Consider the following 20,100-nt stretch of genomic DNA (forward strand, 5'->3'; position numbering starts at 1 on the left):
GACTGAATATCTGGTAAAATAAATATTTACTGTGGTGCTCTCTAGTTCTTTAGGCTTTATTTAAATATCTGCAGTTCATTTATACTAAGGGAAAGTAAAACGAATCCATGCCTGAAATCATGCATAAAAACTGTTTCTATGAACCTTTTTGTTTTGATTGAGGACAATGCAATCATTTGTTTGTAGGAAATGTTACTTTTATTTTTTGTCTCCCAAATCTGAGAGATTTCCCAGCATGTGGTTTTAGGGAATTGAAAACTCAGCTTGGATACGCATACTTTTGGCTTAGTCTTTTGACACAACAGTATTTTAACTTTAATTGCTATATATATATATATATATATATATATATATATATATGATAAGGTGAACAGAGGTTCCTGGTCATGATACCTTTTCAGAAAACTGCCAGTGATAGTGAAAACAATATATGCATTTAAAGAGTCATCAGGGAGAGAGCACTTCCAGTTGATATTGTCACTTTAATAGGCAACGAGCACAGTGTTTCCTTGAGATGAAATTTCTGAACTCCTGTTTTTCCTGCATTAAATGGCTGTAGGAAATCAGGTCCTTTTTTGTCATTGCAAGAAGCAAAGCCATTAACTTGAAAATATTAAACTGTCATTTTTATTTTAATGCATCTTCTTTTCTGTGATTCTAGCGTTTTGTTCCTTTTGCAGCATATACCCTTGTGCAATGTATTACATTCTTTTCTCACTGTAATTTGCTTACAATTGGCTGAAGTCTAAAAATAATCATCTGCTCATGTTTCTATCTCCTAAGCTTAGCACTTGCACAATATAAGTCTGTCAAATACAGGAATGATTGATCAAAGTAAGCTAAAGGAAAAGCTGTTCAGATGCTCCCTGTTAACATGTAAATTGCATTAACATAATCTTGAATTAATCATATACACTAGTCTGAAAATTGCCTGCCTTTTAATATAATGGGAAAAAGCCACGGAGGTATTTTAGCTATGATTGTGCTGCATATTGACAAGCGTGTGCAAAATACAGTTGCCTTCTGATAGATGATTCATGTCCCGTCTCAGCTTCTAATTACTACTTGAAGGTTAAGAGGATATCTCCTGGGGCCCCTGAAGTGTGCCACGCTGTTGAGCCTGCAGAAACGCAAGCATCTAAACCGGTGTCCTTGGGAAGCATCCAAGCTCCTAAGCTAAAATGTAGTTCCAAGTGATGACCCAAGCCCAGTTCAGAGCACAGTGCCTGCACGCAGCAGTGCTGCTGCTCTCCTCACGCCTTCATTTCTTTGGGAATGGGGACCAAATGCACTGCATCAAGAAACAGCATCCTGGGAAGCAGCAAAGAGTACACTTAATGTTTGGTTCAAATGCTGGCAGTGCTGTAATTTATGAAAGCTTTATTTCTTTAAAGCTTAAGAGCTTTTGTCTTGAGAATACCATGTGGTACTAATCTCTTTTATTAGTTTGTCATTTATACTAGAATAAAAGATACAAAAAAGACCACCTCCAAAATGTCAGCTTTTAAATTACAAGACTTCACATTTTAGTGGGAGTTTTGTGGCAAACAGTCATTACACTCTGCCAAACCCCGTCATTGTTTATGTCTAATTGTACTTTCAGGCAGACAAATAAGAAACAGCTGAACCATAAGTGTGCTCAACACAAATTATTGTGTAAAATAAACACGTTTTTTTGGCTTGCGTGTCACTTACAGGGGGTTATAACATCAATGATGTCATGTTTTACTGGACTAGAGGAAATGATTCAGTTCGAGGTTTGGACACACTCCAACTGGCACAATACACAGTAGAAGACCACTTCACATCTGTGTCTGAAGCAGTATATGAGACAGGTAAGAACACCCTTATAACACTTTCTAGGTACAGTTTGGAAAATGGCTCTGGAAATGGAGCAGCATTACGGAACTGAGCACATGGCTTTCTCTTAGGATTTGACAGTTTTAATTTTCTACTAGGTTGTAATCTTGAAACTGTAAATACTTTTTCAGTTGCTACCAGCAGAGACCAAGCTAATCTAAAGATTGAGAGTTTTTGAGCATTTCTTGGAGGGTACACATTACCTAAAGAAGGATAAACAAAACATTTACTACTGTTTCTGTGTAAAGCCAGAGTTCTTGTGAAGGAAGAAGAGTCTGTAAATTGGTCATTTAAATTGAAGAGAGATGGGGAACTCTGGGTACCCAGTTCAGAACAGTTTCCAGCCTCCTGGAAACAGCCATTCTGGCTTTATTAGGGAAGTTAAATGCCTCTATTCACTCATGGAAATTTCTGTGAATGTGCTGGGTGCTTGAGCAACTGGAAGAGGTTGGTTTTCATGGGTAGTGCTTGCTATCCATGTAGGAGTTGCTCTTTATCTGCAGCAGCCTCTGTCCAGCCCAGGGAAGGGTCAGAAGCATTTCCTCAGACCTGTTCTTTTGCTGATCTTAGAAAACCACTGTAGGAAGTTTCCTCTAACACCAGACTTACCCTCAGGAAAAAGTCTGCTTCTGTTTATTTCCCAGAGTTTTCAAAAGGGCTTTCAGAGAGTTCAAGACCTGCCGAACCTGCTTCATGCTCTTTGTGTTACTCTTGGGTCTTTCATTGCTGCTATTCACTGCCTACTCAGTTTCTCTTCTGCTGAAGTCAACAAGCCAACTGGTGTTCTTTAAATGAAGACACACACATATCCTTAAAACCTGTAGTTTCATCAGGATATGTTACTAATTCTGAATCACAGGAATATAGTTTCTCTCTTCCATTACTGGGTAATTCTGCTTTAATAATGCAAACAGAGAAACTTTGTGATCTAATTTCAGGTATTAATTCAGGCTAAAAGTCAAAGTTCTCTAAATAGATATAAAAACAGAAATGAAATACATATTAGCAGGCTCCAGGATGGCAAAGTATCTTGCTCCTTAAATAAGTGACATCTTCTTGCCTTCCTCCTCTTTACAGCTTCTGGGTAAGCAGCATCAGGTTCAATCAAAGGAGAATCATCATTTACAGCTGTTGTGCCCAGAAGGGTATTAGGACCTGTTCACTTTACAGGAAAATAGGAAGAGAAAACCTGCTTAATTCTCACTATCTCCTGTCACAGAGTCCAGACTCTAAAGCCAAAAAACCTTCTATTATTTTTTTACCAAATAGACTAAAAGCAATTTCCAGTTATAACTGAAGGGACATTATAGGATGAACTGTGTTTGTCTGTTCAGTAAATGATGCTGTCTTCCTCCATTTATGTTGGCAGGAATCATATGTATAAAGTCAAAAGCCACTTTTTCTTGTAATTATAGATTTTAACTTAATGTAACTTAATTAGATTAAAATTTCCCACACCTGCTTGTTTCAAATCTCCTGTTCAAGAATGCCGTGTTCTCAAATGCTGTGCAGTACTTTTAAAATGAAATCTCATAATCCTTTTAATTTTCTATTGAGTCATTATGTATTAGGTTCTATTTCCTACAATTTTTATTTTCTTTTTTTTTAATGAAAGCAGTGCCTACTGAGGCCCATATTAAAAGAAAAAAACAACCAGGTTATGGAACGATGCAGTTTTGAAATGAAAAATGATGTTTTGCATTTCCTTACTTTATAAATAAGTTACATTATAAATAACAGTTATTTATAACAATTGCAATTCAAAAAGCTACAGATAAAGATAGAAGAGAACTGTGTGTAGGATTTCCTAACACAGCAAAAAAAGCAATCAGGATTTGATACTCTGTGAACTTGAACAAACAGTACAGATGCTGTGCAAGTGCAATATTGTACAACAGTGCAAAACCTAAGTTCACGTACAGCCACTGACAGCCAAATTTAAAATGTAGTCAGCAAAATTCCTGCATAAGTAACTTCACTAAATTTAAGAAAAGGGCGTTGTGGATTAATCTTGTTTGTAGAAAAGCATGTATCAACAGAATAGTAATCACATTGTTGTAACCACATAATAGTAAGTCACTTTGAATAATGTTAGCTAGGTTGCTGACTATGGTTTGGTGTTGATTTTGTTTTGCTGCAGACCAATTTCATTTTGGACATGGGCAAATTAATTGTTAGAACCATTTTCTACATGTCTCCATCTACAGTCCTTATTCTGACTGCTCTTGGACCCCAGACCCATGGGTGCTGGGTTTTTATTTTAGCTGTGTAGCCACCACCACCTGCATTCCCAGAGTAATAAATAGTGGTATAAAAAAGCTTTCCTATTGGAAAAATATAAAAGCAACAAAAGATGGTTAAAATTTAGCTTTTTGTGTAAATAATCATAGCAATAACGCTGAAACATACTCTAAGAATTCATTTAATCTCTTCTCATGTTGCAAGGCAAGGTCATATATATCTACAGCCTACTTCCTGACAGATGTTTCAAGGAGTATGTTAGTCAAACCTCTAAACTGTCTCCTTCACAACCTCCCCAGATGATTTTTTTTTTTCCTGGTGATTATTACATGCATATTTTCCTCATGTCTAATCTTGATCTCCCTTGCTGCATTTCAAACCCATTATGTGGATATGGAAGCCAAATTTCTTGTTATTTTTCAGCAGGTCTTTCACTGTTTCAAGACAAATATATCTTTCTTTTCATCAACAATTTCCCTCTTTTTAATATATATAGCCAGCTTTCTAGGTCTCCTGTCTTTGCTGTTGGTCTCTCATGGTATTATTCTTATCTTTGCTGACATGCAGCACCCAAAACTGGGTATCCTGTTCCCATCAGATGTCCTCCAAGGTGTGAAGAGTTCACTTCATGCATTTGATGAACTCTGTTCCTCTTTATCCATTCTGGGTTATTTGCTTTCTTGCAGGAATTTTTTTTTTTTTGACCTTGTTCATATTGTGATTCCTTCTAATACTCCACCTCCTTTATTGCCCTGTAGCTACATATTCCCTGTACTCTGTTTGGGGAGCTGGTAATCCCTAGCTGAGTGTAGGACTTCGGACTTGCTTTTGTTGAATTGCGTCTTGTTTTACTCAGGTTGTTTTTGGTAGTTGTTGGGAGAATTTTGTATTCGAATCCTGTTCTCTAATGTGGTAACACTCTTCTCTTAAAAGACTCCTGGTATGTCATCGTGTTTGTCAGTGAGCAGTACCGGGCACTGGGCAGACCCCATGTATTCCCACTCAATAAATGTTCCTGTTTTCAAAGCAAGTGATAGCTAATTAATCTCAGTTAACCTTTTTAATTGGGGAAAGAAGGAAAAATGTAATTTAATACTTGAGACTAATTGGCTGTTGATGGCTTTTCTTCTGGTCTGCAAATTTCCTGAAGTCTTGCTTTCACTACTGGAAGTATTCAGCAGCAGCAGGAATGAAGAGGCTCAGCTTGCTCGTGTCTAGTCTAACACTGAGTCTTCAGCCAGAAGGCAGGGAGAGTTACGTCAAGTAGTCAGGGCTCTTGGTGCACATCCCCACTTAGAGAACCGTGAAGGCAGCAAAATGACATAGTCAGATGGTATTATTTTGGCAGAAAGAGGGAAAGAAGAGACAGAAGCATAAAGTCAGTCTCTGCTGCTTGATGCACAAAAGACAAGACATTTGTCCTCTTGAAAAGGCAAAGGGAACTGGCTGCTGTTCCTTATCTGCAGTCACTGCCAGGGTTTTGATATCTATCACGAATCCTGCTTTAGCCTCCTTGAGCTAGAGGCCATCAGACCTTGCTTAGCTGTGCAGTGCTGACACTGTTTTGGCCCCTGGCCACTCCACGTTATTTGCTTCTCAGGTGGGGGCAGTACTAAGCCAGTAGTGAGTTGCTCTAGTTTATAATTAGTGAACTGAAAATCAAAAGGTATACAAAATATATATAAACTATAAAGGGTGTATAAGAGTGTATAAATATAACAGACTCCTACACAGAGTGTGTATTCATCAGTCACAGTCTCTTTCTCTTGAAATACAGGCATTACCTTGTTTTGTCCTAGAGGCCTATCTGCAGTTTCCCAAGGCTCAGGAGGTTTATTAGATAATAATCATCCTTTTCAATCAAGGTATATTGACAGCCTTAGCTTACTGCATCAGTCAGAGAATTGCACTTCAGTTGCACAACTTATTTGTTGGGTAAAAGCAGGACACTACTCATTCCTTTGTAAATGAACAAGCAGTAAAAGATTGCATACTGAAAGCAAGATTTTCAGCACATAGTTAAAGCAGTAGAATTCTATTTAAAGCTTTCCTGTACTGTGCCCTTAAAAGGTCTAAGAAGAGAAGATGATGATGCTTTGGTAGAGTTACACTGACGCACTTGTGTGAGATGTACATCACACATTTTATCTGGCACCCAAGGGGTTAGCATGCATATTTCATGATAGAGAAGAATGTGCCTTTGTGCCTGACTGCACATCCATGTGCAGGATACCAAAGTGCTTCTTACATAAAGAGTGATGTGGAGCAGTCTTTTACTAGAGTAGAGTTCATCAAAAAGTCCACAGGAAGTAACTGTGGGGAAGATGCTCCCATCCTGTAACACTAGAGTGGAAGTTAGGAACTGCTGACAGCGTTTATACAGCATCAGTCCTTCATTCAGGTGCCTCTGTTGTGACCATTTGCTGATCAGAGGGCAGCAGGAAAGAGCAGAGATGCAGTGTCCTGCCATCAGCCAGGAAGAGATGTCATAGAAAAATGGGATAATAAAAAAATGGATGACCTAGGGTGATAAGGAAGCCTGTTTGTTTAGGTCTATATCAATTTCTCGGGCAGTGCAGTAATAGTGTTAATAAAGTTACCAGTATTATGGCAAGATCTATACGAAGTTTCAGATAGGCAGTGCTGTAAATGAGGATGCTGTTTTTAGAAGCCAAAATCCAAACTTCAAAGGCAAGTTATAAAGAGGAATACATTAGCTTTTCTTGCTTTCAGAAAGATCTATTTTAGACCTGGACAGCACCTGCTCAGCTACTGGTAAAGTCTATGCTGTTATAATTTTTATGATACTGAAACAAAAGTAGCCAATTGGAACCAACTGAAATTCACTTTCTTTCATGTCTACTTTAGTACTGTGAGTTGGGGTAGGTATGCAGACTGTGACTGCTATCTAGATTTGTTCCTTATGTACAAGCTAGAGCTACTGTCCAGTTTGTACTTCTGCCATCTAGTAAATTCTGTAAAGCCCAAGTAACTCAGCTTAATCTTCTTTTGCTGTGGGGTGACCTAAGTAGGTCATAAGTAGAATAGCTTACCTTCTAGTAGGTGTAGTGTATATATACTGTCAGTCATTTAAGTTCAGATTCATCTGAGAAACAGTAATTTGATACTTCGTAAGCGGGTAAGTGCTAACATTATGCCTTTGCTTCATAGATAGCTATTTGCACAGTGATTATTTCCATCACATTATCAAATTGAAATCAGAGCTGTCGCACACTGAGGTGACATCCATCGAAGGCCAGAAACTTACAGGAAAAAGCATCTTCTTGCTTGCCTAGAAAGGTGGGACCAGATGATCTTTGAGGTCCCCTCCAATCTGTGATTCTATGATTCTATGCAATACTTTGTTGTTAATAAGACTCAAGCAAGGGGTAAACTTGACAGTTTTGAGGAGTCAACTTGAGCTGTACTTAACTATAGTAAAGCCAGGACTAAGATTACATGAACCTATTTCACTTTTGATCTCGCTGATGGCAGCATAGTCTCAAATGTGCATGTCAAAGGCAATGAGATTACGATCTCATATGCAACTCATGTAACAGGAGTATCAATTTTGTTTCTTTTTAAAGATGGTAACTTTTGGTACCTGTGGAGTGTAAGTGAAAAAAGGACTGTAATACTTCCTTATGTTCATTTTGTCCCACTGCTCATTTCTTTAGCAAGGTGTATGTATTGCATACTCTTTCTTGATTGCTACTTCCTTCAGTTTATTACAGAAGTTCATATGAATTCTATATATAGGTTGCTTCAAAATTTCCTTTTTAAAAGGTCTTCTGAAATCTAGAGAAATGCTGATGCTATTATTATCATCATATCCATGATGTGTCTTTGGATTCTGCAGAAAGCCTTAAGGTTAGAGAAATGACTTTTCTTTGTTCCCCCAAAAAACCACTCAGCTATAAGCTGTTACATCTCTATTTCTCTTTGTTATTCACACATTACTTCAGAAATTTCTGGCATCAGGAAAAATAACACGAAAAAACACAGGAACTTTCAAAGAGCTTGTCTACACTTGGAAATTGCAGCAAAGTGGCAAAATGTTTGATATTTTGAACTATCTTCCTATGAACACACTTGGCTTTTATACAAAGGTGACTGTATGCTAATGAGGAGACGGTATTTCTGCACGGCTATTGTGTATCAGCTATTTCAGAGTTTTCCTTAAAGATAAGCTCGAAGGCTGAACCACAGAAACCCCCAGGTACCTGTGGTACTCTGCAGGAAGCATAGTCCAGTCTCTTCACTCCCCTTTGCTGGGTACATGGAACCACATCTTGCCCTATGGTCAGCACAGAAACAGAAGACAACTTTTGTGGAGGATTGTTGATGGTTTGCACCCTCTGTAATCTCACCTGACCTCTGGGTTGACAGCCTTCCCTCACTTGCAGTGACTGCGCCATTGTCCTTCTGTGTGCTGGCGTCTACTGTGCTGCAGTAATGACAGTACAAACACTGCAGAGAAAATTGTCTGTTTCTATTTTAAGGTATCTGCTTTGAGTTCTAGTTAAATAGCATTCTAGAAGACTGCAAGCAAAATTCATAAAATCCTTAACAGTTTTTAATAAGGTTTTAAATGATTGCTCTTGCATACTAGGAAGCCACAGATTTACCATTGTCTGTACAACCCTAATTCTCTTTCTCTAATTATGCTTTATGCTACAGTCTTTCATGGTACAGACAGGTTTTTTTTTTTCACAGTGATAGTGCTTGATTTAGTGCAAGGATGAATGCAGACAGAAGCAGAAATAATGTTGCACAGTGAACTGTAAGTTTTTCATGTCCTAAATTTTGAGTGCCTTACTTTGGTCTGCTTACATTTAAAATCAATTTTGGTGGGCAAAATGCCTTTTACTGAAACAACTGTATTGGTAAAAATCACAGTATTGATAGAGTCACAGTTGATAGAGGTACAGTAATGTAATGTTTCTCTTTTCACATAAAAATTATGATAAAGGTGTAAATCATCTTTGTCCCTCCTGCCTCATGGAGATAAAGTCTACTGTCCATCTTATTATCTTTCTTTCTATCAGTCAGAAACTTGGGGAACTCACTATGTTGAACTTAAAGAGGAATCCTAAATACAGTGTATTTGTACATTCAGAAGGAGAAAGAACTGACTACCAAAGGACTATTTAGTCCAGTAGTGAAGAGGCAGAGTCAATGCAGCAGAAAACTGAAGTCAGCTGAGAAATTAGGCATTAATTTTTAACACACAGAATGATTTACTTAGAGAAATGGTGGATGCTGCATATCTGGATATCCTCAGATTAAGTATAGATGTCTGTGTGAAAGGTGAATTCTGTTCCAACCAAAGTGATTGAGTTCAAAGCAAGGCATAATTGGGGAAATATAAATGCCCGTGATTAGAGTCAGACTACATAGTCAATTCTTTCTGGTTTTAAGAATCCTGTGAAACCTTGTTGTTCCCTCAATGCAATTTATACAATACTTTTAAACATGGAAATTTAACCATCCATTTGCTAGCCTGGGAGCAATAAGATGTTTCTTGGCATCTGTTACTTGCACTTCAAGCTTTTAAAAGTACTTTTATTTGACTTGATGTCTCACAGTGCACCTAAGGGATGCACAAATAGGCTGTCAGATCATATATTGTTGTTTCTAAAGTGCATTCACCATTCCATAGTTCTGTTCTGTCTCACAGCATGCAGCATTGGAAATGAGCATGGGTCCTGCAGACCATAATCTGTTGGATTAATACAGACGAAGGCAAAGCTGTCTGACGACAGTGTTTTCAAGATCTCACTGATAATCTGGTGTGAATGTTGTTAAAACTGATGTCATTAAAACCAAACACTTTAACACTTAATTTTGAACTGGGAACTTCAGATTAAGTAGTTTTTAATTGCATTTAAGTTAGCACAAAGCAAGCTTTTTCCTTACTGTGATCTGTTTTACTGGTAACAGTTTCAGATCCTGTGCTTCTGCTGCCCAAACATAGCCAAATTTTGCTCAGTTACTGAGCTGGATAACAAAGGCTTTGCTTACCAGTGTGCTGTCCCCTTATTAAACCCAATTCCATATTTGACTCTGTGAGCCCAAATATTCATCTTCTGGAAATCACTCACTCAGAAGCCAGAACAGTGATACTGCTCAGACCAACACAAATACTTCAATGCACTCATGCACTCATGTAAAATAAAAAACAGATAGTGAAGATGCAAAGATATTGTTTGGCTTTAAGTAAAATGTAAGAGGTAGGTCAGCAGTATCAGAGAAGGTACCTTTAAGCCACTTCTTGAGCAATAGTAAATGAAAAGAAAAGCAAAATAAACTAGAGATGTGAAGCAGTTAAAAGTAAGGACCCATGCTAACTTCATGAAATGACAGTTGCTTTTATGCTAGTTTATATAGTAGCTCATTCTTTATGAATAGCCACATCTAAATACATAAGTGATTTCAAATTTCCTTGCCTTGTGTTATATAATGAAACATCCTTTCCACACATTGGTGAATTTATTTTGCCTTCACTAATTCTCACTGAATTTCCAGTTCAAGGTGTCTTTAATGAAACTCTGGATATCGTGACTGGGTGCTATATATTTTGATTTTATCTGTCAGTTCAATTTATAGTCTTCATGATAGAATTTTTCAGAGCTGTGTTTTTTTCAAGCTTGTTTGTTAGGCTTTTCCAGCATTGTAGTGCACAAAAGTAGTACAGGTTGGTAATTTAAAGAACTTTTAATGAATTGCACTTTCACAATATTTTTTTTCCTGCTCTTTCCACAGGACGTTACCCAAAACTAGTGTTTCACTTTGAACTGAAGAGAAACATCTTGTATTTCATACTAGAGACATATGTGCCATCAATCCTGTTGGTTGTGCTCTCCTGGGTATCATTTTGGATAAGCCAGTCATCAGTTCCAGCCAGAATCTGCATAGGTGAGAAACTGATGATAAAACACAGCAAACCAAACCAAGAGTTGGATCATTAAGATGCTTTCTTTATTGCATATACATGGCATCCACTTCAAATGTTGCAAATGCTTGAGTTTTATGGAATTAGTTTTCTAGTTTGTCATCTGCAGTACATCCTGAAGACTCCCCTTAAAGCCTTGCTATTCTTTTCCTAAGAAAATGTCTTCAGGAACTACAGGAGATTTAGAGGCAGGGGAGGCTGCTGAAAGCAAAGGAAAAAAAACCTCAGCCATTTTGGAAATAATTTCAACATATTCAACCACATGGTATGCAGAGACAGAATTGTGAGACTTTTGTGAGGTTTAATGATACATACTAATTAACAGATTCATAATAAGAGAATTAAAAGAGATTAATTATAATTAATTTCAAATAAAGGATATTCTGAAAGGGAAATAGTGCAAATCAGTTTTGATCAGATTGCAGATGGGGTGGGGAAAAAACTTCCTACAGAATAGAGGAGAAAGAAGAAAGAAAGATTTCACATCAGGTGGGCAACTGCATTGAGCAAAATCATAACTGAATATTTTCAAGGGAGCATTTGCGCAGTATTCCAGTAGTAATGTGTTAATCATAAATATACATTCTATGACACCAAAATATCTCTCATTTTAATTTCCAGTCTTCTCAGCTTTACAAACACTTCTCATAAGTGTTTTTAAGCATTTAACTTGAGAATCACAAGTTCATTTGAAAGTCTACTTTCCAAAGCATGACACATTAATTGCTGTGGCATACTAGATGTTCAGAGAGCCAAAACTGGCTTGCAGAGGGCCCTTGCAGTAGAGGCCCTCATTGGTATCTGTGTTTTATCAGGAGCCGTATTTTTTGCATTCCACAGGTGTTACCACAGTACTGACTATGACAACACTGATGATGGGAGCCAGGACTTCACTCCCAAACGCTAATTGCTTTATTAAGGCAATTGATGTCTACCTTGGTATCTGCTTCAGTTTCATCTTTGGAGCACTGTTAGAGTATGCAGTGGCTCATTTCTGCACTTTGCATCGACTCAGTTCAAAGGAAGTTCCAAAGGTATTTTAATTTTTTTTATTGTTATCCTGCAAAACAGACTTCAGTGATACCTGCTAAACAGAATGATTTATCTTAGCACTAATGGTAAATATATTTAAGCAATTTTCTATTTTGGAATAAGGGCAGTGAAATCAGAATATCCTTAAGAAAAAATAGCTGTATAACTGGACCTTTTTAGAAGAGATCAAACTGATGCACCTTTCCATAATGATTTTTTCTTTGGGTATGGACTTTATGGCCATTTATCAAATGATGTGCTAGATGTTTCGCAAAAATCACAAGCAGTTGTTGTCTTCCCCGCAATGGCATGCATTTACAGTTTAAATATTAGAATGAGATTAGTGATTTAGTCTTATTGTAATGCAGCAAAAAAGGAAAAAAACAATATCACATTCTGTTTATGAAACCTTCTGTGCATGCGTGGTACATGGGTCAGTTTACTAGCAGGCAGCCTCAGTTATTAAGTGTATATAGCCTTCAGCTTACACCTCCTCTTTCAACATCTGCAGCTGAAGCTCAGACTGGGAGTCACTTTCTGTTCTGCATCATTATTATAGCAGCACTTTTTGCTGCTCTAATGAGCTTCTCACAACCGTGAGAGACTGTGAAATAGACTTAAAATAAAAAGGGATCAAATCAACATAGGCATTTTTGGGCCTGGTAGCTGTCATCTTGCTGAAATAATCAGGAAAGGTTCATGAAGAAGTTTTGTCACATCTTCCATCTTCAGTGTTTAGTTTTCACGTAAGCAGTGAAAAAGAAATCACAAATTGGAAGCTGATTGTCTTGCGGTTTTTAATGATGGGACAGAATCTAGTATGCATGATAGGAAAAAAAATTAAGCAGCTTATGAAATTTCTGGATGAGTAGATAAATTAAAACATAGAAAGTGAGAATAACAGGAAAAAAAGGCAGAAAGAAGTGTGGTTGAGCCTGTGTGGATAAATGGCCAGAAGAAGAAAGACTGTTAACTATTTAGGCCAGTCTATAACAGAACATCACAAATGCCTAAGCAAAGCTCTTCAGTAGGTTCAAGAAACAGGATATTAAGTTCAAACCAAGTGGAGAAGCCTAAAAACAATGACAATCATTTGTTTTGTTTGTTTTTTTTTTTGTCTGGTTTGTTTTTTTTAATAGCTAGGTAGTTCAACAGTTAATATGGGGGTTTGGCTGTTTGGATGGTCTGTCATTAAATCTAGGTGTGTGGAGAAGTACTGAAAAAAGAACACAAAGCTACCCCCCCCCCCCCCCGTGGATTTTAAAAGACATCATCTGATGGGGCAATATCTGCAAATGGGCAAACACTCGTTTTGAATGAGGGTTTGAGTGGAAAGCCTGAAAGTAATTTTTCTTGGCAAGGTAGCATCAGTGATAATTCCCTCTGAGCATATCCATCTTGTGAAGTAAATGGTTGTCATTTTGCTCATACAGCAGAAAAAAAGAACCAAGAAAGGCAACTTATTGGAGGTTTGGGTAAGAAAGTGCTTGGATGATTAAGCATCTTCAGATCTGTGAAGGGCACTTAAAACTGTCCTTGCTTCACCTACCTGTGTCAGATTCCCTTTCATCTGGGTCACAGGTGGTAGTGCTTGCAGATGGGGAAGACATGGGAACTTGTGGATTTGAAAGATGTGCATAGAAATAAGTTGAGGTACAGCTCTAAAATGAGGAAGGAAGAAAGGCTTAAGGCTATGCTTTTGTGAAGGACTTAATGACTGGAAGGAATGGTCTGTTACTTCAGGCATGTTTGCAGCCTTCTGCTGTGCATCACGAGTGAGCAAGCTAGTCCCTGACCACACAAACACAAGTGTATAAGGGAAGGAGCAGTTGGTTTGTCTGAGATCAACTCAAGACACTGCAGAATAAGGAAAATGCCTGTCATGCCATTTTCCTGCTGTACCCAAGGACAAGCATTGCTTACTGAGGAGGGTGCCATGGAGAGCACACCTGACTTGCATTTCTTATTTCTCACTGTAGAAAAGCAGACTATCACAAGGACAGAAGTACCATATAAAATCTCATGTCATTGTCTAGCAGGTGCTTAACAATTTCTGCGTATTATCACCATATGTTTTCCTCATTATTGTATTCTTTTGTAGACACAGGTTAATTGGAAATCTCACTTCCCAGTTTGTTATTCTCATACGTGAGCTGATACAGAATTTGCACTCAGAATTATGTAAATAAATGTAACCTCTGGCTTATACAGGAATTGTACTGGTTTGCTTTCTGGTTTGCTCATTAAAGCAATTGGGCTCTGGCATATCAGGTCCCTTTGAAGCCCTTGGGATCTCTGGTTTTGAATATAAACTGGTGAAAGTGCTCATCATATCCACACTCTTGCAGTGTCTCATATCATGTTAACCAGAACCCAGAGAGACAGCTTCAAAGCTAATGGCAAAAGCAGAGGAACCACCTGCTGAAAGGAAAGTCAGGCAGAATATTCCATTCACATCAAATGCATCTCAGACTTATTAAACAGAAAAGCTGCGTCTCCAGAATCCTGAGTTATTCCCTAGTATTGCCAAGGTGTGAATTGTGCCCTCTTAAAAACCAGAGGATTCCTTCTTGGTCTTCATCTGTCTTTCACCTAAACCTCTGCCTTTTGGCCAGAAAGGAGAAAGGTTTGAAAACTGAAAACCAGGTTATAAAGGGCAGTGTTCAGCCAATGTGGCATTTCTGTGCAAGCAGTGTGCAGCCTGTATGAACACTGAGTAAGCTCCAGGTGGGCAACACTCTAGGTTGAAATATTTTTAAGCTTGAGCACCTTTACTGTTCCATGGAAGTGACAACTTTCCTCAATTCTGTTGGCTGTTGGATGTCAGCAAACACTTCAGTTACTATGAACAGCAGCCATAGTTGCAGGTGCCACATACAGTGCTTTTCAGGTGAGGTACAGTACATTTCATGGATGTTACCAATTTGGTATTCTGACAGAGCCCTCCTTAGTGCCAGTTGCCAGTTTTTCACTGTCAGCTGGAAGCCAGGGAAAACTTAGTATGACACTTAAAATTAGAGCCATAGTTGAACACCTGCAACACAAATTATTATTATTATTTTTAATAATGAAAGCCAGCCTAGTCTTTTATCACATTCAGTTCTCCATAGTGAGTTAGAAAAGTCCCTTGATAGCCCAGGTTTATAAAACTGCGGGTTTTTATAATCTAACAGTTGTAGTTCTCCTCAAGACTACTTTTCTCCTTCTCACACAACGTGATACAGCACTTTTGCTGTAAATTTATCTCTGTTTGGCGAGAGCCCTGCTTTGTAACACTGTAAACAGAATCAAGTACATATACACCATGTACGGTATTTTCTGCTTAAGTACTAACTGCCTCTTGGGAAGTTGAAGGGAGTTAAGAACAACCTAATAAAGGTCAGCCTCCTGTGAATCAGGAGGTTGTGTGAAAAGAAAAATGGCACGTACGCAATGTCCTTTCATGCTCTGCAGTAAAACTAATTCTGCACATCTTTTAGCCAGGCCTACCTGAGAGACAAATAGACTCTTACGCTGAATAATACCCCAAATCCTGTCGTTTCTGAAATATAGATTTTGTTTTGCTCTTTTTTCCTTTTCTTAAAAAAATGAGAACAGGGGAAAAAGCAGTCAGGACTCTTCTGACAGGTTTCTTTATTTTATTAACTTTTGAAGCGCTGAGTGCATTCATTAGGCTGTCACTCTGGTGCCTTGTTTCAAGTGCTAGGCATTGCTGACAAAGGCTTCTCTGACATCCTCAGCGCTTCCCTCAGCTGCGTGAAGTTTTTGAAGCAGAAGAGCTAGGTATTTGTAACAGAGGTAGGCCCCAAGTAAAACTCCAAGTTTGAGATTTAGTACTACCCTGGAGACTGTTTAAGGTTCAGAATGGAATTTTATGGATTGATCCTCTTAATGGTTTATAGGCAGATTGTTATCCTGGCCTTTGGTTTCAAAATGCTCACATAGCTGTGGGAGGCTAGGTAGAGGATGAACAAGGTTTTGTAGTCAAGAGTAATTTTAGGATGATACGTTGTGTTGAGCTACATTTTTCTCTCTCAAATAAAATATACTGTTTTTTTTTTTTGGCAAATTGAAAGTGAAAAGCAGTAATAATCTATTTTTCTAGCTCCATCTGTTCGGTTTCACTGATTCACAGCAGTCTGAGGGCATTGTCCAATTTTCAAAGATGTTGCTAATTTTAAATGATGAAAGGCTCAAGAACTGTGCCATCTACGAGTACCCTGGGCAGAAGAGCAATTCTGCACTGGCATGGAGATTACTCAGGTGGCTTAATGAGCTTTCTTTGACTTTAATAGCTGGGATATTTCTAAATGAGCTTTTTGTGTGGCTATACATAGGGCTGTACATCTCAACTTTTCTAAAGTTTTTGTCTAGTCTCATGATGTAAATGGAAAAAGCAGATTGGTCAGAAGAAAGAGATTCTGCATTCCACGTTTCACAAATAATTTTTTAGCCTTTTTCTACTTATGCACCACTCACTGATTTGGAGAAAATTAAAATTATGTGACACCTCCTTGAATTAAAATGCCCCCTCCTCCAACTGTACAAATTTAGATTTAGTTTAGATACATACTTGGAGCCAACCTTTGTAGCTTTGGATCTGCTGGTGTCTCTACAGTATCCCAAACAAAACTAAATACTCCAGAAATTTCTTGAAAGTTTATGTTTAGAGCTGAAGCTGCAGCTGATGTCTAATCCTGTGTCCTCTGAGTCAGTAACAGTAAAACCGCTGACTTCAAAGAGTGAAGATTTCATACATGAACTTCATGGCTCTGGGCCATTTCTAATCAACAAAACCCACCAGAAGGCTTATACAGAAGTCTCTAAAGATCTGTCTTGATGCATTGAAGCACTTAAAAACATGCTTAACCTTTATGTAACTTTGAACTTAAAGCATGAGTTTCAGGGCTTGAAAGAAAATACATGAGCTATTTAGTACTGAATTACATCTTTATGATCTTCTTTTTTTGTGCCTTTTTTTTTTTTTTTAAGTGATTGGATTTTCATCACAAAACCCTAGGAACAGAGTAGCTAACTGCACAGAAGGAAAGTATCTTGTATTCTGGAGTGCTTGATTTGGGGTGCAGCCAGCTTGACTAGGTGGTCTGGCAGCTACCCCACCTTCTCTATTTTCAGATTGGGCTTTGCTTTACCCATGTTCTAGACATTGGCCTTTGCCGGTATTTCCCCTGAGCAGAAGACAGCTTAATGTTGTGCATTTCATGAATTTGCTGCAGAGTTAAGTAAAGCTTAGTGGGCCATAGGTGAACAAATCTAGCTTTGCTTTACAGTCCTAGGAAAGCTTTTGCAGTAAGATGTTGTTTAGGTCAACATTTTTCCTGTAAATGGAGGCTTTGAAAGCTGAAAGGAGCTCTGTGGTGTGCATAGGTGATCACCCTTGAAATCAGGGAGCAAGCTACAGGAGTTGTCATCAGAAACCCCCTATTATTTGCTGTAGATCTAAAATAAATAGGCAATGAAACACACACTTAAGTACCTGCTATTTTGTTTCCTATAAGGATGAGGATGAAGAGGCTGAAGAAGAGAGGAATGCAGTCTTGGCAGCAGTCACTAACAGTTGCAGTACCCCTGACAATATAAACAAGATCGATTCAAACAGAAGCAGCAAAACCAACACTGACGGAAAAAGGGAGAGAAGTAAACACAGTGGGTACACTTCACTGATGTCAGTAATGAAAAGACTTTTTTGCATCTTTGATTGCTTCCATGTTAAGAATCCTTACCACATAGACAACTACGCCAGATTTTCTTTCCCGTTATCATTCATCATAATTAATGTGTTATATTGGGTATATTATTTGTATTTTTAAATATTTTAATGTGTAAAATCGGTTTAAAGTTTAGGAAGTGGATATGGGAGGGGAGGTTGCAGAAGAAAGAAGTTGCATTTGGATAAAGGGATATGAAAGGACATGCCGTCTTTTCAAGCATTTCGATAAAGTTTCTTGTTAACTCACTTTTCCACTGTTAAATGACTGTCACCCAAAACTGACTTTCCTATTAGCATGCATGTCCCATCTTAAACTATTTATCAAAGGGCAGTAAGTCCTTTAAAAAAAAATTGAATTGTCAACTTTGTAAAGTGGGAATTACATTATGCTATATATGTATTCAACTTCATTGAATACATTTGAAAATAAAAATAATGAAGTGTTGTTTTCCTGCTATGCTTCTCCTTCTAGCTTTGTCAATAATGCATAAATTTTCCAGATCATTTGAGAAAATGTATAATTGCAGATCAAAGTGGTTTGGCTTCAGTAAAAAACAGTTTTGAAGGCAGGGGCTATCAACAGAAGCCAAACAATATATATATCTTTTTAAGGTCACAAATATGTATCAAGAATCTCTCCTACATCTTTAGACAGAACTCCGATAGGTATTGATGACATTTTTGAGTAAGTGCAGGACAGAATATAGAAATGGACCAGATCCAAAACATTTAGATCCAAAGAGATGCTTTTCCCAAATGAGGACATACTTAGGTGTTGGCTGACCTTTGAAGGAATATGGCCATTTATCCCGACATTTATACCCTGTACTCTGCTCAGTCACAACTGCCCAGGTAACTATTATGCAGAGGAACTATTTGATATGCTTCATTTTCATCTTAGCAAATTCTTCCTGAGTAACTTGTCATTAAAAAATTCATATAAAGGTGAAAAAGCTTGCTTCTTGACTTGAAGAGAAAACCCTGGCTATGCAATAACTCTTGATGAAAAGGAGAAACTTCTACATGGAGGAAATCATGACCCTTATGAGAGGATTGTTACATTTGATGGAAAACCGTAACAGCTTTTCTGAGTTGTTACTTCACTGAAAAATATTGCAGAAGTTACTGATAAGGCAACCTGTTCCTTACACTGCAGTCTGGAAGTTTTGAAGCACTTATTATTATACCTTTTTCCTGATTGTAATTTATGTGTGGGTTGCATATATGTGTATAAATGTGTATAAATGTGTATATGTGCTTTTATAGGCTGTATACCTCGGCATTTATGATTATCTAATACACTGTACACATAAAAATGCAATAAATAGCCCCCCTAATATTGACACTTTTTGATACACCTGTCTACCAGTGTGCTGCTTGTGAAGAGCACTGTTATATGAGCAGAAAGAAAATGCAAATTGCCAGTGTGGGTTAGATTTGCCCGGACTCACAGCTATATCCATGAAAATCATTGCATGTTGGTAAACAATTATTAATAGAATCTTCTTAGTATATGTATTATATATTTGTTTATATACCCCTATATATATATGGGTTCAAACTTAAACAGGGAAAGTTCAGGCTAGGTATAAAGAAGAAGTTCTTTACTGTGTGGGTGGTGAGGCACTGCATCAGGTTCCCCAAAGAAGCGATGAATGCTCCATCCCTGGCAGTGTTCAAGGCCAGGCTGGGTAGAGACTTGAGCAACATGTTTTAGTGTGAGGTGTCCCTGCCCATGGTAGGGGGGTTGGAACTAGATGATCTTAAGGTCCTTTCCAACCCTGACCATTCTATGATTTTCTAAATGAGTTTAGTACCTGAAGCTTGTTTCTCTATTGTTATATGTAATGCCTTTTGCAAGGCTTATTGAGGCAATGTGACTTTAGGAATAGCCTAGTGGCTTTTGGTACCTTGTTACCTTGTGGCTATTCTGATCTTCACGCATTCAAGAAATAAAATCATGACTTGCCTTGTTAAGGACAAGTTTTAAAAAAAAATAAATTATTTTTATTTAGCATTCTGCTGTGCAGATTTAACTTTAAACTCTTCATGAGAGTTTTCCTTCTAAATGAAGTGTGGAGCTGGACTCTGAAATCTCTTTCCAGTTCTTACTCCCATAAAATTTGCAGAAGGCATGCGTGTGTAGTACAGGAGGCTCTGCATTTAGTTTCTTAAATTTGAACTTTACATTAATCCTGAATCTTTTAAAACATTTATTTCCAAGTTGCACATTACTAGTTGTGTTAACACCAAATTTGGGATTTAGATTTTTACTACAAGT

At 37.8% G+C, this 20,100-nt stretch overlaps 1 protein-coding gene across 2 annotated transcripts in view; it reads left to right on the top strand.

The window, feature by feature from the left end:
• LOC130595488 (gamma-aminobutyric acid receptor subunit pi-like) overlaps positions 1 to 18,144 on the top strand; it is a 38,755-nt gene extending 20,611 nt beyond the window's left edge. For both annotated transcript variants that reach the window (XM_057402262.1, XM_057402263.1), the window contains exons 6-9: positions 1,698 to 1,835; positions 10,867 to 11,019; positions 11,897 to 12,090; positions 17,608 to 18,144. In XM_057402262.1, the coding sequence (XP_057258245.1) occupies positions 1,698 to 1,835; positions 10,867 to 11,019; positions 11,897 to 12,090; positions 17,608 to 17,919 (797 nt within the window). In that variant the 3' untranslated portion in view covers positions 17,920 to 18,144. The remainder of the gene's footprint in view (positions 1 to 1,697; positions 1,836 to 10,866; positions 11,020 to 11,896; positions 12,091 to 17,607) is intronic.
• Positions 18,145 to 20,100: the final 1,956 nt, after the last annotated feature.

Source organism: Pezoporus wallicus, unplaced genomic scaffold (genome assembly GCF_028554395.1).
Source record: "Pezoporus wallicus isolate ANWC-B61680 ecotype Strahan unplaced genomic scaffold, APGP_CSIRO_Pwel_v1 contig_6787, whole genome shotgun sequence".
In the NCBI taxonomy this organism is placed as follows: Eukaryota; Metazoa; Chordata; class Aves; order Psittaciformes; family Psittacidae; genus Pezoporus; species Pezoporus wallicus.